This window comes from Typha angustifolia, chromosome 7 (genome assembly GCF_048772165.1).
Source record: "Typha angustifolia cultivar Huaian chromosome 7, ASM4877216v1, whole genome shotgun sequence".
NCBI lineage: Eukaryota > Viridiplantae > Streptophyta > Magnoliopsida > Poales > Typhaceae > Typha > Typha angustifolia.
Window position 1 is genome coordinate 16,024,161 of NC_133245.1, and position 22,475 is coordinate 16,046,635.

General features: G+C 40.2%; 6 protein-coding genes across 8 annotated transcripts; 4 read left to right on the forward strand and 2 right to left on the reverse strand.

The window, feature by feature from the left end:
• Nucleotides 1–182: 182 nt before the first annotated feature.
• LOC140761870 (expansin-A10) lies at nucleotides 183–2,566 on the forward strand. The gene is made up of 3 exons (XM_073099381.1): nucleotides 183–705; nucleotides 779–1,094; nucleotides 1,995–2,566. The coding sequence occupies exons 1-3, from the start codon at nucleotides 525–527 to the stop codon at nucleotides 2,302–2,304; spliced, it is 807 nt and encodes a 268-aa protein (XP_072955482.1). The 5' UTR covers nucleotides 183–524; the 3' UTR covers nucleotides 2,305–2,566.
• A 205-nt stretch (nucleotides 2,567–2,771) lies between these two features.
• Nucleotides 2,772–3,276, reverse strand: LOC140763791 (histone H4). The gene has a single exon (XM_073102142.1). The coding sequence runs from the start codon at nucleotides 3,222–3,224 to the stop codon at nucleotides 2,913–2,915; it is 312 nt and encodes a 103-aa protein (XP_072958243.1). The 5' UTR covers nucleotides 3,225–3,276; the 3' UTR covers nucleotides 2,772–2,912.
• Nucleotides 3,277–3,534: 258 nt separating this feature from the next.
• Nucleotides 3,535–6,703, forward strand: LOC140763790 (uncharacterized). Its single transcript, XM_073102141.1, has 7 exons — nucleotides 3,535–3,879; nucleotides 3,971–4,069; nucleotides 4,162–4,528; nucleotides 4,786–4,920; nucleotides 5,714–5,796; nucleotides 6,086–6,191; nucleotides 6,276–6,703. The coding sequence occupies exons 1-7, from the start codon at nucleotides 3,737–3,739 to the stop codon at nucleotides 6,381–6,383; spliced, it is 1,041 nt and encodes a 346-aa protein (XP_072958242.1). The 5' UTR covers nucleotides 3,535–3,736; the 3' UTR covers nucleotides 6,384–6,703.
• Nucleotides 6,704–7,240: 537 nt separating this feature from the next.
• LOC140763906 (probable glutathione S-transferase parC) lies at nucleotides 7,241–8,107 on the forward strand. The gene is made up of 2 exons (XM_073102286.1): nucleotides 7,241–7,558; nucleotides 7,638–8,107. Exons 1-2 carry the CDS (start codon nucleotides 7,241–7,243, stop codon nucleotides 7,980–7,982), a joined length of 663 nt encoding a protein of 220 aa, XP_072958387.1. The 3' UTR covers nucleotides 7,983–8,107.
• Nucleotides 8,108–8,111: 4 nt separating this feature from the next.
• On the reverse strand, nucleotides 8,112–11,996 carry LOC140763905 (putative disease resistance protein RGA3). Its single transcript, XM_073102285.1, has one exon. It carries the CDS (start codon nucleotides 11,855–11,857, stop codon nucleotides 8,234–8,236), a length of 3,624 nt encoding a protein of 1,207 aa, XP_072958386.1. The 5' UTR covers nucleotides 11,858–11,996; the 3' UTR covers nucleotides 8,112–8,233.
• A 2,820-nt stretch (nucleotides 11,997–14,816) lies between these two features.
• Nucleotides 14,817–22,366, forward strand: LOC140763403 (PH, RCC1 and FYVE domains-containing protein 1). Of its 3 annotated transcripts, XM_073101582.1 has the most exons (9): nucleotides 14,817–15,232; nucleotides 16,127–16,213; nucleotides 16,770–16,859; nucleotides 16,943–17,029; nucleotides 17,157–17,351; nucleotides 17,534–19,603; nucleotides 20,144–20,290; nucleotides 21,407–21,816; nucleotides 21,921–22,366. In XM_073101582.1, the coding sequence occupies exons 1-9, from the start codon at nucleotides 15,182–15,184 to the stop codon at nucleotides 22,039–22,041; spliced, it is 3,258 nt and encodes a 1,085-aa protein (XP_072957683.1). In that variant the 5' UTR covers nucleotides 14,817–15,181; the 3' UTR covers nucleotides 22,042–22,366. The 3 variants fall into 3 exon arrangements, 2 of the variants coding, with proteins under 2 accessions (XP_072957683.1, XP_072957684.1); XR_012104823.1 differs by lacking the exon at nucleotides 21,921–22,366 and having other exon boundaries at nucleotides 20,107–20,290; nucleotides 21,407–21,544; XM_073101583.1 differs by lacking the exons at nucleotides 14,817–15,232; nucleotides 16,127–16,213; nucleotides 16,770–16,859; nucleotides 16,943–17,029 and having other exon boundaries at nucleotides 17,224–17,351; nucleotides 17,542–19,603; nucleotides 21,921–22,364.
• The last annotated feature ends 109 nt before the right edge of the window (nucleotides 22,367–22,475 follow it).

The following is a 22,475-nucleotide window of genomic DNA, read 5'->3' on the forward strand; positions in this document are numbered from 1 at the left end:
GGTTTTAAATATCAGAGCACAGGAATCAATATAACCGAAAGATCAACTTTTGCAAGTGCATATGAATCCCGTGGCTTAAAATGTATCTTATGCATTACATTTGGTAAAGGAGTGTGCATCAATAGTCCTTTTCTCTTTTTTCTGTAAACAATTACTTCGGCCCAAACTAATGATGGGCCAGTGTTGCTGGGTTTAGGCCCATGACTATGCCCCCATCGACTGGCCCAACTTGAAAAAAAAGAATAGCGATGCATTTTGAAGACTTTCCATTCCAAATAAAAAGATGGAAGTTTTACTGAAACAGAACAAAAAACAAAAACAACAAAAGAAGCAGATGCTTTAAAATAGACGTGTTTGAAGGAAAATAGGAAGACCCCAGAAGCAGAAGCCCCCAAAAGTTTCCACTGCCCATTACTGCTCTTTTTACTCTTTTCTCCACTCTCTTGCTCGCTTCACTCAAGCAATCTAACAAACACTAGTCGGAACCAAAACGCCGCCCCCAAACAAAAGAAGAAGAGGAGACGATGCCGCCACAGCCGCCGCCATCAAATATCGCCGTCTCCCTTCTTCTCCTCCTCCTCCTCCTCCTCGTCTCGACAGCCGTAGAAGCACATCAGCGACCATCATCCTCCGGGTCCTCCGCCCTCACCGAGTGGCGATCCGCCCATGCCTCCTACTACGCCGCCGACCCCGAGGACTCCATCGGTAAAGCTCCTCAGACCCCCATAACCATCTTCTCGATCCTACCCTTAATACTTCTTCCTCAAATCTCGAGCAGGAGGAGCTTGTGGGTTCGGCGATCTGGGCCGGAATGGGTACGGCATGGCGACGGCGGGGCTGAGCGAGTCGCTGTTCGAGAAGGGAGCGGCGTGCGGCGGATGCTACGAGGTGCGGTGCGTGGAGGAGCTCAAGTACTGCCTCCCCGGCACATCGATCCTCGTTACGGCCACCAACTTCTGCCCCCCAAACTACGGGCTGCCGTCCGACGCCGGCGGGGTCTGCAACCCCCCGAATCATCACTTCTTGATGCCGATCCAGGCCTTCGAGAAGATCGCGATCTGGAAAGCCGGCGTCATGCCCATCCAGTACCGAAGGTAAGACTTCTATCTCCCTTAGATCTGGTTTAAAGATAGGGTTTTGAATTAAAGGTCTAGCATTTACATCTAGATCGGAAGAAACGTTCAAACATTTGTTGTCAAAATGCCATTGTGGATTTCCAAGACCTGGCTGAGAAAAGAAAGGAGAAGAAAGTGGGGTCCTATAATGGCGGTGAGAGTTTGTCCTGCTAGATTCTGGACCATCATGGGTTGCTTTCCAATTAGGATGTATGGGGCTGGGCGAAGAGCATCTATCAGATGTTTGAATTAATGCGAGGCCTTTGTCATCAAGAGATCGAGACAAACGTTTGTTAGGCATTATAGACACATTCTATAATCTCTCACACTATTGAGACGATGGTGAGGGGGTGGCTCCCTCGTTGCCAATTTGGTATCTTGTGCGATATACTGGGCTTATATCGGTCTCTGACTCCATTTCCTTTTCCTGATCTCGGCTCTACTTCACCTACTACTTATTTCTACTAGTAATGTAGCCAAATTTGAGGAAGGTGGTGGGGTAAAAGCCTCTCTGCACATCTTGCCCTTTCCAGAATCACATGTATTTATTTGGTCATTACTACACGCATTTTTACCATATATTAATGTCACGAATTGGACTGACGCATACGGCTAAGAGTCACATGTATGAAGTATCTCAGTAACTAATTGACAGAAGAGTTTACACCCACCCACCCACCCACCCACCCACACACACACACACACACAACTATTCTGGCAAGCGGGCTGCTTCTTATCTTGACATAGAGCTACAGTTCTGAATTTGATATTTATGGGTCTTCATGGATACACACTTCAGTATGAGCAAGTACTCTAATTGTTACTGTGGGTAGTGGATACATGATTGTAAATTGAATCTAGGAACTTTTGTCCATGCAGAGTCAAGTGCGTACGGGAAGGCGGCGTTAGGTTTACTATAGATGGACGAGGCTTCTTCGTGACGGTGCTCATCAGTAATGTGGCAGGGGCCGGAGACGTGACGGCGGTGAAGATAAAGGGCAGTAACACCGGTTGGCTCCCCATGGGCCGCAACTGGGGCCAAAACTGGCACATAAGCACTGACCTCAACGGGCAGGCCCTCTCTTTTGAGCTCACATCCAGCGACGGCGTCACACTGACCTCGTATAATGTCGCCCCAAAGGACTGGTCATTCGGCAAAACCTTCTCCGGCAAGCAGTTTCCTTTCTAAAGAGTGAAGAAAGAGCTCATTTTTATTAATTTATTTTTGCTTGTATTGTCGTGTATCAATGTTAATGTTATGTATATTCATTCAGGGAAGTAGCGAATCATTTCCAGATAGAGGTAAATATCCGCCTAATGTGGGTGGAGAGCATCTTTTTGCATGTCTAAGTCCTACAATCTTTTATCATACAGCAATTTATTTGTCGAGAAAACTGGTTGGAATATTTGTATGCGATGTTACTCCTTTCTCGTGTTGGTTGCTTATCTTACTTGCTTTAGTTTGATCGTGTGGGCTTAAAAAAGAACTGGTAGCTACTGCAAAGAGGCATCTTCTGGATTAGCAAGTTATTCTCTATGGTACAAGAATTGAAACCCAAGGTTGGAAGCATACATTCTCCAATCATCACAAACCATCACAAAAAAATGAAAAAAGTTAACATGAGTTGCAAAACTAAGCTAACGTGCAACCAATAATACCCAAATTTCCCTTCATATCTAAACCAATCACCAAATTAAGACCAACTTTTGTTCTTCAAAATCAGAACATAACAACAAAATCTACATCCCCTAAACCAAGGTAGACTAGTACATTGGATTTTACAAACGACAAGTCAATCAACCCCCGAATCCATAGAGGGTCCGGCCCTGGCGCTTGAGCGCGTAGACGACGTCCATGGCGGTGACGGTCTTCCGGCGGGCGTGCTCAGTGTACGTGACGGCGTCGCGGATCACGTTCTCGAGGAAGATCTTGAGCACGCCACGCGTCTCCTCGTAGATGAGTCCGCTGATACGCTTCACCCCTCCCCTCCTCGCCAGCCGCCGGATCGCCGGCTTCGTGATCCCCTGGATGTTGTCGCGGAGCACCTTGCGGTGGCGCTTAGCCCCGCCCTTTCCCAAACCCTTGCCTCCCTTGCCTCGCCCCGACATCGCTAAGGTGGAATTGGGAAATTTGGGAGAAATTATAACGAGATTTGATAGGAATGGGGAACCTGGAGGGATTTATATAGACTGACAGGAAGAGCAGGCTGGATCCGCGGTAGGAATTCTTCGGGCAGTTGGATTGATATCAAGGGTTGAGATGGTTTACGTTGCTTTAGTCGCGGATCGATGACGTGGAAGAGGAAGGCATATAATTTATTTCGATTCGTAAATAACGAAAAATACATGAGTGGAAGCGCAAAAATTACTTAATAGGGTGTTATCTGAAAATTTCCCTATAAATAAATCTACTTGCTTGATGGAATTAAAAAGATTGTTCGGCGGCGACTCCTCTCTTGCCTGGTTCCTCTTGCGCTCCTCCGCTGGCGAATTTTTCGGCTTTGCCTTCCAATGCCCTCAAGATTCCATCGCTGTGGACTAGTGGAAATCCGCACCGCATAATTTCCATCAATTTCCGTGCTTATTCTTCTTTGTCCTCTCATCTAAACCCATCTTATCCCATGAGCGCTCTCAAGAAATCGGCGGTTCTTTACCACTATCCGTGCCCCGATGGAGCTTTTGCGGCGCTCGCGGCTCACCTCTACTTCTCCGCCGCGTCACTCCCCGTTCTCTTCTTCCCCAACACCGTTTACGATCCCATCAAGTACCCATTTTTTTACCCTAACCTGATGATTCTTATCAAAGTGGACGCGTGAAGCTCATGTAGATTGTTCATGTCACTTGTGTTCTTCCAGGAGTGATTCCCTCCCACTCGACGAAATCGATGCTGTCTACCTCCTGGATTTTGTGGGCCCCCCTGGTTTTGTTGCTGACTTATCGTCCAAAGTTGACAGGTATTTATATGTAAATTGTTCTCATCTCAGTACATGTTGCAATTTGATCAGAGAGTTTGTCTTCTTTTTACCCTTTTTTTTCTTCTTTTCAGTGTGACTATTTTAGATCATCATAAGACTGCATTAGAAACTTTATGTGGGAATGCTGTGATCGGAAAGAATGTGACCAAGATTATAGATATGAAGAGGAGTGGTGCCACAATTGCATTTGACTTCTTCAGGCAGAAGCTTTTGGAAAGAGCTAATACTTCTGAAAGTCATGTAGTCTCCAGTAGTTCTGCATCTGAAGTAAAGTTTCTTCCAGACAGCAAGCTTGAAAGGGTGAATAATCTTTTCAAGTTTATCGAAGATGGTGATCTTTGGAGATGGGCACTTCCGCATAGCAAGGCCTTCAGCAGTGGTCTGAAAGATATGGAGATAGAATATAATGTTAATGTAAATTTAATGTTATTTCATCAGGTAAGAAACTGTACTTGTAGTTCGCTTTTTAGATGCAGTGAGTATATTACCCATGAAATGCATCAATATCCGTCTATACTTTTTCTGCTAAATTAGGTAAGAAACTGTACTTGTAGTTCACTTTTTAGATGCATTGAGTATGACCCATGAAATGCATCAGTATTCGTCTATACTTCTTCTGCTAACTTGTTTTATAGTGCTATCATTTCTAAAACTATTACCATGCTCTCACTTCTAAAGAGTTTGGAGTAGTGCAGCTACTAGCATTGGATCCCGAGCATGTCATTTCTCATGGTAAAGAGACACTAGCACATAAGCAACGATTAATAGATGAAGCTCTAGAGCAGTCCTACGAGATTGAACTAGGTTCTGCACAATTTGGACATTGCTTGGTAAGTCATTATTGTCCTACTCTCTTTCATATATATTTTTTCTTAAGGCTTTTCTGTTCATTGCTTCTATGAGCTTTATGCTTTCCTTGAGTTCGCGTCAACATTGTTTGGAGGCTCTATGTGATATGTTTCTTTCTTGGAAAGTGCCAATTATCATCTGCTTTCTTCTTTCACCAGCAGCATTTTGGCTCAAGTTCTAAAACAATCTCCTGTTGCAATATATTTTATTTGTTTTCTAATCCGTCATAACTTTTTATGTTCAAACTAGACTTTATTAAGACCAACTTTTATTTTACTCTTTAGGAAATTATCTGTTGTTCATGTTCAGAAGAATGATTTCGAGTGCTTAAAAGTAAGGTTTGTCACTTTAGCATCTTGATTTGCTATAGATATTATAATGGTGGTATAGAAAAATATTCAAGAACTATATTTTGTTGGCATCTTCTGAATGTAGCAAATAGTAATTAGGATATCTAAATGCCTATTAAATATAAAATCACCATTATCTAATATCGTAGGCTTTAATGTAATTGGTGAGTTAGCAAGGTATCAGAGCAAAAGACTTGAGTTCAAATTTTGTCAAGCTCTTTCAATTAAAAAAGATAAAAACCTCCATTCATTTAATTTAAGATTACTTTTTAGGTCTATCTATCTCAGCTTTGAAATGAGAAGTAGTGTTAAATATAAATTATATAAATTATCGTTTTCTAATAGTTTAAGTTTGAGAGTAGTTGATAAGTTAACAATGTCTTTGAGAATTATAATTTCTCCTTATGATTTGTATTATGTTTAGGCTGTTGATGCTGATTCTATTTCGTATCTGAGAAGTGAGCTTGGTCACCAACTAGCTAATAAGAGCCGGAATCTACAATTAAGGTCAGCTTCTTACTCTTTCTTTCCTTATCTTTAATCTGATCAGTCCTCTCGGAGCATTATTCTTTCACATAGAGATTATAAAGAAGTAGAGCATTTTTACCTTGACCTTAATTACTTGTTGTTTAGTTCGTACGTAGTCCCTTGAATTCCAACTATATTGTCCTATTTCTAAACAAAAGAAACTATATTATCCTGAAAGATTTATTGTGATCATGGAAACTTTATTATTCATATCGTGCACTGTGCTCTATTATGTCGTTGTTATCACTTCTGCTGCTCCAATTTTCAGGGGAATTGGTGCAGTGGTCTATAAAGTTCCCGAACTTAACAATGAGCAGATGTTGAAAGTAAGCCTTAGGAGTGTTGATTTAGAAGACACAACATCCATCTCACAGGTCATTCTCGTACCTGTTTTCTTACTTTGTATAAGGCACATCATCTCTACTTAGGAAAATCATGTTATTTCATTTTGTATACAGAAATATGGTGGCGGTGGACATCGCAATGCAAGTTCTTTCATGATAAGCATTGGCGATTTTGAGAAGTGGAAAGTGAGATCAAAACCTTCTAAAGGGGCAATTGATTAAGTTTACACTAAGTGGTCACTTGGTTAACTTCAATGGAAGGCCTGCGTCTCTTCATCATATTAATCCTTTCTGATTATTATTCAGTAGGACAAGGACTCTCTACTATCAATGATCAAACTGCATAAGCTATTCTCCTGTGGCGTAACTCGTCATGAGGCGGCAGTTGGTTGGCCCCGCATAAAACTATTTTTTCAACTTTGTTCTTAGTAATTCACTAATTTGTACCAGTTTCTTTTTCATTGTAACAGAGAGAGCAGACAAGAAGAAATAAAACAGTTGTATCTTTATTTTATTGATCTAAATAAAAATGTGAAGTCAAATGTTCATTTCTTGTTTCCTTTGTTGCTTTGTCGGGTAATTTGAAATAGTTATGATATTTGATTCGTGTTTTTGATGTAAGAATTGCGGGTCGCTTCCATAGCCCCAATTTTGCCTGGACTCTGGGGCCTTGGCATGACTGCTATCAAATTGGGTATTTAGGTGATCCATCGGCATGTGGAAGTTGGACACTTGAATTTATAGTACCAATCGAAATAACACGTTAGTCAAGAAATGAAACTGACATATAATTCTCTTCTTTGCGACTTTGATTGTCTTGTTCATCTTATCTTAGATTGACGGACAATCCACTGGTGATGGATTATTGGGTTATTCGTCAGAATCAAAGCATATCAAACACCACGAAAAGAGACAAGCATGAAGTAACGAGGAGAATTGCCTAGAATTTAACGGCTTAACGCACTCTGCAGTATCGTCAATCAATTGGCTTTACGTGTATTTAATGATCGTTCTCCGCATATTAAGCAGAACCATCCTTATGTGCGGTTACCAGCAAAGAAGGAGAGCAACAATAGATGATGTCCGCAGACAAAGTTGTGCTCTTGGACTTCTGGGTGAGTTCATTCGCCCTGAGGGTAAAGATTGCACTTCTGGAGAAAAATATCGAGTTTGAGGTATTGCACGAAGACTTGCTAGGCAACAAGAGTGAGCTACTTCTCCGCTCAAATCCGATACATAAGAAGGTTCCTGTCTTGCTGCCTGACAACAAGCCAATTTGCGAGTCTCTCATCATCATGAACTACATTGAAGAGAAGTGGCTATCACCGGCATTGCTCCCGAAATGCCCCTACGAGCGATCTGTGATCAGATTCTGGGCAGATTTCGTAGACAAGAAGGTCGTTGTTTTATTCTCTTTTGTTAAAACTAATATGTTGTCGTAGTTTTGTCATGATGAATTTTATTTGAATGCTACAGCTATTCGAAGGAGGGCGCAGTACATGGATGAGCAAAGGAGAGGCCTTGGAGACAGCGAAGATAGAGTTCATTGAGATTCTGAAGCAGTTGGAGGGATTTCTAGGAGAGAAAAACTTCTTCAATGGTGACAGTTTTGGTTTCCTGGACATTGTGATCTTCCCCATGACCTCTTGGTTTCCCGCTTACGAGCAATGTGGAGGCTTCAAGGTAGACGATGAATGCCCCAATTTGGCTACTTGGATTAAAAGATGCATGGAAAGGGAGTCTGTTTCTAAGGTACTTCCAGACCCAGTTAAGGTTTATGAGTTTGTGAGTATGATGAGGAAGATGCATGGACTTGAGTAGCATCCTACCACAGCTAGTTCATCTACCTCTTGCTCAAGTCTTTCTTTCCGTTGCCTTTGCTTTTCTTTTCATATGTTTGAAAAGAAAAGAGAAATAAATTCTGCACTTCTTCGCAATGATAATAAGTAGAGGGATTTGAAATCAGAGATGTTTGATCTCTCCATTATGGTGCGCATCCTGACAAAGAATTGGAAATAATTGAAGTACTCATATAATTTAGCTTGTACACTGACATGTTATTTTGATAACTTTTACCATGACCTCACACAATCTGGAAATAGATTACTGATACATAATTTTCTCTGAACCAAATCGCCACGATCGTCTTCTCTTCGTTCATCTCTCAAAAGATTAGCAGATCCAATTCCGATTGTTCCAATATGTGATATAAGTTCCCAGTGCTCACCAGCATCTCTTTGGCACCTTCTTTCCAACTGAGGACATCCTTGGATCCACAAACCTTGCAGCACACTGAGGCCCTGTATGCTCCTTGGCAGCGAAGCTAATTCATGGCAGTCGCGTATTAACAGAAACCGTAGCGACTTGATATCTCCCAGTGACTCTGGCAAGGCTACTAGGCCCGAAAAGTTATCAATTGTTATATCTTCTAGCAAGATAGCATTTTCTAGTCCCTCCATCAAGGAGACCAATTCAGCACAGCAGCAAATTCTCAAGTAGTTCCCTGCAAACAGCTCATCTGATACAGGACGTAGTGAGTGCCCACCGTGAAGAATTAATGTCTGAAGGGTGGTGAGATGTCGAAGCCATCCCGACAAATCTGATCTGTTATGACAAACCTCTATCTTGAACTCATGCAACAAACTCAAGCCTTCGATTGCTGTTTTTGACCATGATGTTACATTGCGGCATCCGAGTATCTTCAAAGATCTAAGAGAGCTCAGGTTGGTTAACCTCATCGGCAATGAGACCAAGCTGTTGCAATAGCGGACATTCAAACCTTGAAGAGAGTTAAGTTCACCTGTATTTAAAGAAAAAGAAGTCAAGTCCTTACAACCAACTATATCTATGTATTGAAGATCTTTGAGATTCTGCATATCATCTAATGGTAAACACTGCAGCTCAATGCAGTCGGTGATGTTCAACTTTTTCAAAGAAGAAAAGCTTCGAATTGACCCTTCTGGTAAAGATGTCAAACGTGGTATTTTTCCTAGGAGAAGAGATGAGAGGGTTGTTAGATTTGCTAATGACAATAGTATTGCTGCGTTGCTGCTGAAGATCTGTAAATGCTGAATGCTTGGAAGATATGGAATTGATGTCAAACTAGGACACATTCCAATTGTTAATGTGTCCAAGCATGGAAATAGATTACATCCTTCCAGGCCTGACCATTCCACTAGGTTTGGCATATTGTAGAAGGAGAGCTTTTGCAAGGAGGGGAAGCCTTTCACAACTCCTGTGCCATAAAACTCTCTGTTGATGTGTCTCAACCCTTCCATTCCAATTACTTGGAGATCCTTAAGAGTCTGGATGCTTCCAAATGAGGGAAGATGCTGACAACTTCTGCAGCTCACTAGCTTAATCTCAACAAGGTTTGATGGTGGTGAATTTGCTAACCATGTTGGAAATCTGAGACCACCAAAGTTGTCAACATGCAGCCGCCTCAAACTGGCATGAGGATGAAGATCCTCGAGCAGTTCTTCGATTTCATCATTTGCGGTAGAAGTGGTGATTCCTTTCCATGTTAGTCTCAATGTATGAAGGTACTCTTTGTCAGCCAAGATTGCTTGTCTAGTGCTAGATGTTCTTTTCACATTCTCAAGGTTCCAGATAAATAGTTCACCATAGAGATTCAACTCTTTCAGTTCTCCTAAGACACAGCCATGCTCTTTTCCTACGACAAAGTCTGTTAATGTTTGGAGACAAGTAAGTTTTCCCAATCCAATGGGCATGTGAGTCAGAGATGCACATCCCCTGATATCAAGATGCCTGAGTCTCTGCAACTTCCTCAAACTTTGCGGTAATTCTCCCAGCTTACTTGATCTGAACTTTAGCACTTGCAGATTTTGGAGATAGCCTATGGATTTGGGCAAAGTTTGGATTGAAGTCTTAGACAAATTTAGGTATCTTAAATGCTTCAAGTAGCCTAACTCCTTTGGCAACTCTTTGATATCAGTGGTGCTTATGTCCAACGCCCGTAGGAACTTCAACTTTGAGAAGATGCTGTTAAGTACATGGACTTCAGTTGTATGATTCTGTAATAGAAGTAACGTCCGCAATGAACTGGCTCTCTGCAAGGCCTTCAATAGGGTTGACGACAAGCTACCGCGAATTGATACATGATGAACTCTTTTATCAATGCTTTCTGTGATATCTGAAGTGACTATGAAGCAACTGTTTCCTGCAACAGATCGAGCAAGATCATGCATTAGATCATGCATCTTGCAATTCATTACTTGGCCATCAGTGCCCTTCTTTCCTTCAGAAAAGAATGACCTGCGCATTAGATCATCGAAAACTTCATGGCCGTTTCGCTCCGACTCTACTCCACCATTTGAGGTGATGAAGCCATTAGCCATCCATAGCTGGATTAGGCTCTCCTTCTCTATTTCATGACCCCTAGGAAATATGGAACAAAATGCAAAGCATTGCTTTGATTGCATGGAGAGGTGATCATAGCTCAATCTAAGTGCAGGTATAATCCCGAGTTCTTCATCTGAGAACTTCCATATTTCACTTTCCAATACCAACTTCCAGTCAACTTCATTATGTTTGAAGCGCATTAGACTTCCAAGTGCTTGTGCAGCGAGTGGCACACCGCCGCATTTCTTGACAATTTCTTTGCCAATCTCTTCCAAGTGACCTCGATCATGTCTCCCCTTATCGAAGGCAAACTGTCGGAACAAAGACCAGCAGTGATCATCAGACAAAGGATTCAATTGGTAAAGTTTCCACGATCCCATGATTGATGAAACCTTCAGGCTACGAGTTGTCACAACTACTCTGCTTCCTTGGGCTCCACATTTGAGCAACATCTTTAGTTCCTCCCACCTCCTCTGGTTCTCATCCCATACATCATCTAGCACTAGTAGAAATCTCCTTGGAGCTAGTGCTTCTCGCATCTTAAGTTGCAAATGGTCCAATTCTAGTATCCTGCACTCACTTTCGGTAACCAATTCGATAATAGATTTCATAAGCCTCGCCAAATCAAAATCATCAGAGACACAGATCCACACTTTAAGATCGAAATGAGCATTTACCCTGTCATCGTCGTACATAAACTTAGCAAGCGTCGTCTTCCCCAGTCCACCCATGCCAACAATCGCAATAACTGAGAAAACCTCATTGCAATTATCTGTTTTCAACATCTCAATAAGCTTTTTTTTGTCATCCTCTCTTCCAATAACTTCAGATTCAATAACAAAGGAGTGAGTTTGACGTTGACCCAAATTCCCTGAGGTACCAACTCTAGCACCCAGATGGAATTTAGACCTCTCCTCTGCAATTGAATCCAATGCCCCTCTAACTTTCTTTATTTTGTGTGCCATGACACATCTAAACTTCAACTGGTTACGAGAAGATAAGAAATCACATACCTTGCTCATTGAACAAGATTTAGCCTCCATTTTACGCCGTATGACTTCTGAATTGAACTCATCCACTACATCTTCAGCATGGCAGGCTACATCTTTAAGCTTTTCTAACCAGTCCCTTATTGCGTTCTCCTTCCATTGTCTCGCCTCGGCGTCCTCGAGCACGCTTTCGATCGTCGAAAGAGTACCCTGCAACTTCTCCAGCTCATCCTCGAATCCCGATAGCAATTGATACTCCTCGCGAAGAAGCGAGGTCAACGTATCCAAAACGAATCTGAACGCAGTTGACACTAGAACTGAATTCATAGCTTGCTTCTCCTTCATCTGCAGAGCAAGAATCGCAGTTAGATCTACGATCTTAAAGTTTGAAGCCCTTGACCCCAAGAGGACAACCACCCTGTGTATTGTCTTGTAGAGCTATTTCCGATACAGAATTCACCACTTGGATACTGACTGCTGTACCATTCATTAACACCAACTGTGAGTTCGGATACATTTGGGAAAGCCCAGCCGCCAAACCAGTAACTACTAAATCTAAATGGCTACTTCCTTGTTAGAGTCCGGTTTTCTTGCTATCTGGGCCGAAGCCTCTTCGATCTCATTTCCTTGTTGGGCTTGCTCGTTCCTAAAACCCAACCAAGTGTTCGACCTGTGCCTTCGTTTTTCGTGCCCAGCTAATGAATCAATCGTACTTCTTTGTCAAGTCTACTATATAAAACCTATTCAAAAATAAGAAGACTATAAAGGGTTAATGGATGTACAGTGCAATGGGCTCGAGGACTTAGGAATAGGTAAAATAAAGCTCACATCCGATGATACATACATTGAAACGGCATGACAGGGGAGGGCGTCATGACTCATGAGTCATTGCCTCTCTTTTCTTTTCTTTTTTTTCTTTCTTTTCTTTTCCAAAGTAACAGTTGGACTCAACAAATTAGTTCATGTCAGTGTTTGCTTGCTTTCCTTCCTCCATCATCCTTCATGTCCCACGTGGATGTGCCCATGAGGGGGGAGACCATTACATGACTAATGGTCATCATGCTGCTGGTCTTCTCAGCTCTCACGCTTCTCAAAACCCACTTATCTCTCTCTCTCTCTCCTTTTCTAGTTGTACATGTAGTTAGCCAAACATAATTTAAGGGTTACTTTTTGCACCTTTGATGTCATGACCCAAAAAGGGGGCAGTTTTGATCAGGCTCGCATGCTTGTGTCTCATTGTTGATGAGTATTAATAACCGATTTTTTACTCACACTATTTGTATATTAAATTTAAATAATTTAACGATTACAATTTGGTGAAGAATTATATACTTAAGTTTAAAATATAAAAGTATAGATTAAAATGAGAAAACTATAGAAGTTATACAATAATGTGCCCTCAAAAATAGCAGTGCACGTGCACAATTATGTCACGACTTTTGATCGGTATCAAACTTGCTACGAGTAATAATAAATTTGCACATCATATAAATTTAATATCTAATTAACCGACGAACGCTGTGCACTCATGAACGGCTACTCTGCTACCAAACTTTAGGACCATTAGATCACACTTTTGCTAATTAAAACCCAAATAATAGGACATAACACAAAGTATATAAGGACCCTACTTAAGCTTAAAGGCTGACCTTCATGTGCAGCAGCACTTAGTTAATTATGGTGCAAAAGCCTAAGTACTATTTTGTCAAATTATCGAAACGAATACGATACGATCTAGCTCGGCAGCACATGGCCTACTCCTAGTTAACCACAATTATTTGAGCATATGACTAATGTTATGTTATGTTACGTTATATATATATATAGACATATATATATATATATATATATATATATATATATATATATACCCCACAAATCAATGATCTAGAAGTTATTTTAGCTACCTACTAGATAACACTTCACATGCATTCCAGCTTGGAATGATACGATTAAATGACTCACTAGTCTTCGTGTCTAAATGCGACAAGTGTGTCATATCCAAGGAGGAGTTAATCATAAGATTTGGCGATCAGCTAATTACTGCTCATGGATTTGGTCTTAATTCGGGATTGCAAGCTAAAGTAAAGAGTTTGGATTGATGTACTTTGAATCCTAATCCAAGACAAAGATTCGAGTTTAAGTTTGCTCACCAAATGCGAGCAGAGAGAGAGAGAGAGAGAGTTTGATTTGGTTGATATCCTTTCATGATAGATTAGAAACCACACGTGACAACAGTGACAAACTTTTTTAAAATCTTATTTGACCACACACACACAGCTAACTCACTTTGTCCTGTGCCTGTTTGACAGGTTGGAGTGCTGGAGAAATTGACCCACATTTAAACTTGCCCAAATTTGGGGGGGGTTAAAAACCTAATTTGATCTCAATCGAATGAATGATGTGAAATGCCGACATTGGTTGTTGAATTGAAATGCTGTCCATTTTATCTTTTTAACCTTCTCCCCCACCTTTACCTTGGCAAATAAGTTTTTGCTCACTTGAGACAAAGAAACATAAAAGGAACCGTAAATAATCTATGCCTTCTTTCTATGAAGCATGATGACCGGGCAGGGGGGGGGGGGGGGGGGGGGGGGAGTTGAAACCATTTTTTATTTTTTATTTATTTTTATTTTTACGTGGTCCCAATTTGATGTCACACATCTGAGTAAAGCCTGTGTCGATTTAAAGGTTGTGTCACCCTTAGAAGCTTTGAAATAAAATTTAAAAATAATAATTAAAAAACCCCCCTCTCTAAAAATTATGTCATCCTTCGCTTTCCCTATCACAGAACAGATATAAAAGTATAATTTGTCGTATTAATAAAATTTTATATTATCATTTAATTAAATTTTAAGGATAAAAAGGCAGTAGTGCTAGGTTATATATATATAGTACTATAAATATTATTTTTTTAACGGAGTTAATTTTACCAAACCGCCTAAAAGTTACAAATAGATCCCCCGATCTCTAATTTATGGGAAGTGGGCCCTCCGCTCTTTCTGCAACCAAGCCCAACGCCACACATCGACAAAGTAGCGGGAACGACATCATTTCCCGAACCCAAACAGGCCCGGATGAAAACGGAACGGCTTCCCACGCACACGTGCTCCTCCTCCACTAACGTTCTTCTCCGTCTATCCCTCTGATAAATTTTCACATAACCCCCTTAACTTGAGCGATTTTTGTGGTGATCCCGGAGAAATCGCAAATAGCGGATAAATGTAGGGTGTGAAGTGGAAAATGCTTCCCATTTCTTTGTTGAGCTCCTCACACCTTGCACCCATACCGAGGAGAACTGAGGCTAGTTGTTTATATTGGCCGAAAGCTTGCAGCGGGGAAGAAAGAGAGAAGGGGAAAAAGATAACAGAGGACTGCTGCTACTATGCAGCAGAGCTTGGAATCCTCTCTCTACTGCTCGCTTTCTTTAGATAAAGCACAAGCGTAGTACTCTTGAGAAGAGAACCAGTGCCATTGTTTCCTCTGTTGGGGTTCTTTAACCACAGACCCCCTGTCTCCTTTAGAGTGGAAAAAAAAATCCCGACTTGTACATCCTACAATCTTCTAAGCCCCACTTTTGCTTTTGCTTTCCATGGTCACTTCGTCTTCTTTGCTTTCGCCTCCCTCTTGAACGGGTACAGGAGCTCTAAGAAGTGGGTCTTCACGGAAATGGCTGGAAGTTTTGAAGGAAGAACACCCAGAGATCGAGGAATCGAGCAGGCATGAGCTTTCTATTGGCTTCTTGCATTTTTTACACAATACCCAATTGTTGGTTTGCTATATTTCCTTAGATGAATCGGTTTTTGGGGTCCTCCTCTTACCCTTTGCTCTTGTTGGTTTCGGTGTATTTAGGACACCTGCTGTAGTTTGCATCACTTGTTTCCTTGATTTAGTGAGGATTTTCGGATGTGTTTTCGTCAAATCTGGCAAAAAGTTTGTTCTTTTCCTCCTCACTTAAATGCGATTGATTCGTGTTGTTCTAATTCTTTTATTTAGAATTTCGAAACTGGTGTATATAATGCATGCATGTGTTTGCATGAAAAATTCTAACTTTTATTGGATTATTTATGTTAATTAAATCTATTTCTTCTACCATCATGGTGGGGATCTTATCTCGATTTATTTATATAAAGCGCCTTCGCTTTTATATTGAAGCCCGTGATAATCTATGCACTAATCCTTCCTCCTAATTTCATTTGTTTTTTTTTTAATACTTGACAAAGATCTTGTTTGAAATATATTTTGGGACTTTTGGTGGTTTTCCTGGTACCTTAGTTCTTTAGTAGAGCTTAACCAAATTGCGGAAAATGCAGCTCCGGGAAAATATGATCCATGGGCCCATGGCGCCTAATGCCTATTTACTGATGCTTTACTAAGAATTTTTTATACTTCGACTAAATTGTGGAATGTAGCTATATGAGAGACACGAATCATGAGTTACAACGTTCTTTGGCTGATTTTTGATAACTTCATTTCCTCTTCTGCATTTGTTGTATGATCTCCTATATCATCAATATTGGACTTTTCTACTTTGGAATTTGTTTAACCGATACTTATCTTTCATTTCCCATATGTGCATACTGAGCTGAGCTATTTTTTATTTCCTTTGCAAAGGCTATCGTAGCTCTGAAGAAGGGTGCACATCTTCTCAAATGTGGAAAGAGAGGGAAGCCAAAGTTTTGTCCTTTCAGGCTAGCTCCGGTGAGTATTTATGAAATAGTGCATTTGACATTTTGCGAAAGCTCAACTTTTGTTATGCAGGTGGATAAGAATATGTAGGATTGAGGGTTAGGAACAGCAATTACATATATAATGCAACATGAGTATACACCGCATGAAAAAGAATTTGATGGCTCTAGTGATTCTTTGTTTAAACTTTCGATTGGTTGAAGCCTGCAATTTTTATCTGATTTCAGACGTCCATTTTGGAACATCAAGAGAAAACGAATTATCAAAATACATGACGCCACTGATGGTGCCCATCTCTGTAGTCTGAACTCTCACTTCTTTTCTGACATCACAATTTCTTTTCTAGAGGAACTAATGCAGACTGTAAAGTTTTTGGTTCCTAATCAAATTTTGTTGTGTCGCCAATTTCAAATATAGTACTTGATTTTAGAAGCTGTGATAGCATTCTCATTGTAGAAAGTATGGTAAACAAATTTCCTTTTTGTAGCACTTAGGTAAGTGATCTACACATTATATCTGGAATCAGAGTTTGAGATCTGAGCTGTATATACGTTCTTATGGATGTCAGGATGAGAAAATGCTAATCTGGTACTCAGAAGAGAAGGAAAAGCACCTGAGATTAAATACCGTATCTAATGTTGTTCTTGGACAGAAGACTGTACGTATTCTTGATTCATTGCAGTACCTTTTTCCCTGATTCTCTAATAATGATCCAAATGTGAGGAACTCATTATTCTGCAGGTAAATTTTCTGCGGCAACGTCAGGCAGAAAAGGAATCTCAGTCACTTTCACTAATTTATCAAGACGGTGAACGCTCACTTGACTTGGTATTGTAGATTTTGGATATCCTTTCATAAGTTGCATTCTCTAAATTGTTAAACTAGTAGCTCATCTTTTGTTGACTTGTTTCATGCTGTTTGCTCTTTGCACTTCTGTATGTTGTCCTTGACTTAGATCTGCAAGGATAAGGAGCAAGCTGAATCTTGGTTTCTAGGCTTGACAGCCTTGATATCAACTTCTCATCACACCAGACCATTGTCTGACCTAAGACATAATCAGTGGACAAGTAGCTGTGCTAATAGCCCTGCTGGGTTTATGAGAAGAAGGAATAAACTAGGAATTCTGCAGGAACCATTGAAATTTTCACAGGTTAGTAGCAAGTACAGTTTTTAGAATTTAAACAAAGTTGGCATGGTTGTAATTAAAGTCGGCATCATTGCAGGGTTACTTATTTAAATGCAAGTGTTCAACTTCATTTATTTATTTTTTCCTATATTCTTTTTTCCTTCAATTATAGCTGATAATGTCTCAATTGAATGTTCCTTCCGAAGGTGCGCAGTTTATATGGAAGTCCTCCTCGGCCTCTACAAGATAGGCTCTTCTCAGGAAGCATGTTGGATTCTTCTGAAGTATTCTTTTCTCCAAGACAGAGAACCCTATCAGATGTGCAGTCATACTTGGATAGAATTCTTCCCCGTGTACCATATGTGGTAACAAATAATTTTAAGGATATGGAAGGTTCTAATAAAATTAAGGAGGGGAGAATGTCTCAGACTCCTAAAACTAGATCATCTGGCCATGGATCTCCAGTGATAGATAGAACTGATGCTTTAAAGGATGTCTTTATGTGGGGAAAAGGACTAGGAGGTATCTCAGACAGTGGAATAAAGGTTGATTTTTCACTTCCGAGGTTATTGGACTCCACCCAAATGCTTGATGTGTGGAACATTGCTTGTGGTGAGAAACATGCTGCTTTAGTTACTAAACAGGGTGAGGTCTTTTGCTGGGGTGAGGAGAATGGAGGGAGATTGGGGCACAAAGTCAATTTAGATGTGTCTTATCCCAAAGTTATTGAATCACTGACTAGTATATGTGTACAGACGATTTCTTTTGGAGCACAACACACATGCGCGGTTACCAGTTCTGGTGAACTTTATGAATGGGGTGACAGTAGTCATGGATATGGGCTTTCATTTGAAGGGAACAAAAGAAGCCAGTGGTTTCCTCACAGAGTATGTGGTCCTTTGGATGGAATATGTGTATCAAAAGTTGCATGCGGTGAGTGGCATACGGCTGTCATATCATCATCTGGCCAGTTATTTACATATGGAGATGGAACATTTGGTGTCCTTGGACATGGGAATCTGCAAAGTGTTTCTCGACCAAAGGAAGTTGAGTCTTTAAAAGGGTTGAGAGTAAAGTCTGTTGCTTGTGGACCATGGCACACTGCTGCTGTTGTGGAAATAGTGGTTGGTAATTTTAAGAGTAATACTCCTGGTGGCAAGCTGTTCACCTGGGGAGACAGTGATAGAGGGAGACTCGGTCATGCGGAAAAGGAGAGAAAGCTAATCCCAACATGCGTTGCATCACTTGTTGATTGTGATTTTATTCAGGTATCATGTGGAACAGTGCTTACTGTTGCACTTACAGTTACTGGTGTAGTATTTACCATGGGAAGCTCAGTACATGGACAATTAGGGAAGCCACAAGCCAGTGATGCATCAATTGCAACGGTTGAGGGATTACTTAAAACTGAGTTTGTTAAAGAAATATCTGCAGGTTCTTTCCATGTGGCAATTTTGACAACAAAGGGAAAGGTATTTACTTGGGGAAAAGGGGCAGATGGCCAACTTGGATTAGGTGACTATATAGACAGAAACTCTCCAGCTCTGGTGGAAGCCTTAGAAGATAGGCATGCAGAAAGTATAGCCTGTGGATCCAATTTCACAGCTGCAATTTGTTTACATAAATCTATGTCGAGCAAAGACCAATCTGTCTGCAGTGGCTGCAGAATGATTTTTGGGTTTACAAGAAAGAAACATAATTGCTATAACTGTGGTTCTGTATTTTGCCACTCCTGTAGCAGCAAGAAATCTACAAAGGCTGCTCTAGCACCAGATAGAAGCAAAAGACATCGAGTTTGTGATCCATGCTTTACTCAACTGAACATGCTTACTGATCCTGGCATCATTAAGGATAATTCAGGTCCAAGACCACTGTCATTGATGTGCAAGGAGAACTCGGGCATGAATGTCAACTCCGAGGAAACAGTTTCTTGTGAAACAAAAGTATATACTCCTAGAGTATCACAAGCTTTTAAGGAAACAAATCTAGTTGAAGGAAAGTTGTCCAACCGGCAAAATCAAGATTCATCTCTGCCAATTCTAGGAGGAGTTCAGAGATGGGGGCAGGTTGCATGTCCTGTGCAATTCAGAGAGCACGCAGGAGAGAGTACACCATTTCTTCCAACATCTAAGAAACAGATTTCTACTTCTCCTTTTCAAGCGATACAGTATCCATTTGCATCGAAGTCGATACCCCCCAGTGCTGCTAGACTAAAACAAGATTTGCATTTGATTGATAAAATACTCTTGGACGAAGTAAAGCGACTGCATGAAGAGGTGAATTATGTGTTCATTTATAATATAAAAGTTAAAATTGGAAAAAATAAGAAAATGTTAGAGCGAAAATTAATTGATTGTTTTCCTAGAGCCATGTCTCCAGCTTAAGATTAGGGTTATTTATATATATATTGTTGTAGTAGTTTAAGGTAAGCAGTTAATGCTCAATGTAAGTAAAGTGTATAGAATAAGTATGGCGCCATCTGAAGCATAGAAGGTAAAATTATTAGGTAGGAAATAACAACATGTGAAATAATGGTGGTTAGTTTTTCATCAACGTTCCTAATGAAATTGACTAGCTTAGATCAAGCTTTGGTTAGTTGTTCTTAAGTACAGCCATTTTAGGCAGTAAATGTTGAAGCTATGATAACATTATCTAGTTTTCTTTGTTTGATTAACTTGACAAAGGTGACTCTCAAAATAATATTTTATTTTTGTTCCTATCATCTGATATAATTTTTTTATATCATATCCATTAATGCATATTTTTATATGTATGGCAGGGAATCACTGCAATAATAACTTATTTCATTGTTGTAGGCAAGTATGCTTGCAGAACAATGTCAACTTAAAAGTCAGAAACTCCAACAGTATAAACGCAAAATTGAGGAAACTTGGTCACTGGCAAGGGATGAAGCTGCAAAATGCAAAGCAGCAAAAGAGGTTATTAAAGTTCTCACCAATCAGGTATGAACCTGTAAGCCGACTAACTTACTACTAAGCTTGCTATATTTTAGAACACCTTTTGTCACTAAAGATAAAGATTAGTGAATGATTTGTAATGTCTATATCACTGAGCAAGCAGGGTATAATGATTCTTCACATTGTTACTCATAGATCATATTCAGCAGTAACACATGTATGAGAGGACAGAATTATAATTAGCATGAAGGACTACTTTAAATAAGGCCCTTAACTTTATGAAGTGCGAAAGCAGCAATCTGACTTGATGTTCAGTGAAGGCTGTTCTTTGAGAATAATTTTGGAGGGAATAGTTTATTTGAGCCTATAGCCGTATACTACTGGAAAACAAGGTGTATCCTCTATTTTTTATGTCAAAGGACAGGGTGAGTGGTAGAAATTTCTGGTGCATTTCAGATGTCAAAGGATCCTAGTTTGAATAGTTCTAGTTGTATATGACATCTGGCTAACTCGTGTTTTTTGAGAAAAACAATCCTAACTAGATCAGACTTGGTTAGATGTGCTCTACACGCAAGACTGGCTTGAAAGGCAACTTGGTGTACCACCATCTGACCAACTGAAGTTGCATGCTTGCAAGATCTCCTTATGCAATAACTCAAACCCATCACTGTTCTTGTGCCGAAATTGCTATGAATTGACCTGACATAATCAGCTACAAATGATGGAAGTAAAATATGAGAGCAGAAAGAGAGCATTGGCAAAAATGAATTCAGCTTACAAAGAAAGTGCAAAGGGCAACACATACTTTCTCGCAACATTGTGTTAAGAAAAACATAAAACACAAGAAGCAACTCATTGAGTTTTACTTGTCATCTCTTTCATACGAATTGCATAATATGTGTAAGGATTACTGAGGAGAACTCAAGGGAAAGTAGACAAGTGATGTCAATTTATACTAGAACTCATACTTATAGAACTCCATTCATGTTGTAGCCAAATAATTCTATGAAGGCAACTCTACAATCATCTCAGTTTTAGTTGGGAAGTTTTTTTTTTTCTTTTTTTTTGTGGGGAGTGAAGAAATGGTGCTCTTTAGGCCTTAGCATGTTTTTGTCTGACATTTATTTATATTGATCTCTGACCTGAGTTCATTTGGTACAGATGAATGCCTTGTCAGAAAAATATACAGCAGGAAGACAGACAGATAGTATGAAATCCATGCTCAATGATTTCTGCACACGACAGCCTGCACGAACAGAATTATCAGATCTCCTTAACAAAAAGTTGGTCTCTGGTGGCATGCATCAGTTTAACGATGTTCAAATTCTGAAGGACAGGCAAATTAAGATTGAAGCTATGTTGTTACCAAATGCTGCAACAGCTCAAAATGGATCATTTAAGCATCACAATGGCACAAGATCGTTGAACAAGGATCATAACACAGAATCTGATGCTGGACATGTTTTTCCAAAACAATCAGATGAAGTGGTTGAGCAAGTTGAGCGCGGTGTATATGTAACCTTCACTATTTTGCCTGGTGGAGAGAAAGGCCTCAAGCGTGTTAGATTCAGGTGAGCTGTGATTCTAGCAACTAGAAACTGAACTCCAACATTCCTGCACAGGAAGTGCTGAACATTTATTTATTTTTATTAATGTTTTTGGTCGTATTGTGCAGCCGGAAGCACTTTAGTGAGAAGGAAGCGCAGAGGTGGTGGGAGGAGAATCAAAGTAGAGTATTCATGAAGTACAAAATTGAACAAATGATGCCTTCAACCACAAACAAAATAGAAATCTGACTTCCTTCTTATTCACTAGTTGTTATACAAAATCAATCGAGGACCTCGGTACAGGACAGATGAGCCGAACATCAAATTACATTTTTCATTAGCAAGAGCACACTTAAAAAGGCCATAGAACAGCGAATGCAGCAGGAAAAAGGGAGTTAAAGTCTTCCTATTCCTTTCGTAAGAGATTATGATGCTTCCCTGCATTGGAGAAGCTTATTGCAGCCATCCTTGCTTCCTGTTTATCAACAGAGTCTTGGATTTGTAATGCTTTGGCCTTGTATTTAGTTGTACAGAATAGCTCAAACTAAATGGAAAAAAAAATTTGGAAAAACCCTCTTTACCCCCTCATTGCCTCTCTCTTTTTCTGTTCTCCATATATGTGCTTGGTGGTTACTCAACTAGATGTCCTTCCACATATGTCAGTGAAACCAATTCAGGCATCA

Bases quoted from the DNA above. Each gene is read 5' to 3' on its own strand.
- LOC140761870 (XM_073099381.1), top strand. From the start codon at position 525: ATGCCGCCACAGCCGCCGCCATCAAATATCGCCGTCTCCCTTCTTCTC. The intron at 706-778 runs GTAAAGCTCCTC...AATCTCGAGCAG, and splicing joins CGACCCCGAGGACTCCATCG to GAGGAGCTTGTGGGTTCGGC. The intron at 1,095-1,994 runs GTAAGACTTCTA...TTGTCCATGCAG, and splicing joins ATGCCCATCCAGTACCGAAG to AGTCAAGTGCGTACGGGAAG.
- LOC140763791 (XM_073102142.1), bottom strand. From the start codon at position 3,224: ATGTCGGGGCGAGGCAAGGGAGGCAAGGGTTTGGGAAAGGGCGGGGCT.
- LOC140763790 (XM_073102141.1), top strand. From the start codon at position 3,737: ATGAGCGCTCTCAAGAAATCGGCGGTTCTTTACCACTATCCGTGCCCC. The intron at 5,797-6,085 runs GTCAGCTTCTTA...TCCAATTTTCAG, and splicing joins AGCCGGAATCTACAATTAAG to GGGAATTGGTGCAGTGGTCT. The intron at 6,192-6,275 runs GTCATTCTCGTA...TTTTGTATACAG, and splicing joins ACACAACATCCATCTCACAG to AAATATGGTGGCGGTGGACA.
- LOC140763906 (XM_073102286.1), top strand. From the start codon at position 7,241: ATGTCCGCAGACAAAGTTGTGCTCTTGGACTTCTGGGTGAGTTCATTC. The intron at 7,559-7,637 runs GTCGTTGTTTTA...TGAATGCTACAG, and splicing joins CAGATTTCGTAGACAAGAAG to CTATTCGAAGGAGGGCGCAG.
- LOC140763905 (XM_073102285.1), bottom strand. From the start codon at position 11,857: ATGAAGGAGAAGCAAGCTATGAATTCAGTTCTAGTGTCAACTGCGTTC.
- LOC140763403 (XM_073101582.1), top strand. From the start codon at position 15,182: ATGGCTGGAAGTTTTGAAGGAAGAACACCCAGAGATCGAGGAATCGAG. The intron at 19,604-20,143 runs GTGAATTATGTG...TCATTGTTGTAG, and splicing joins TAAAGCGACTGCATGAAGAG to GCAAGTATGCTTGCAGAACA. The intron at 21,817-21,920 runs GTGAGCTGTGAT...CGTATTGTGCAG, and splicing joins CTCAAGCGTGTTAGATTCAG to CCGGAAGCACTTTAGTGAGA.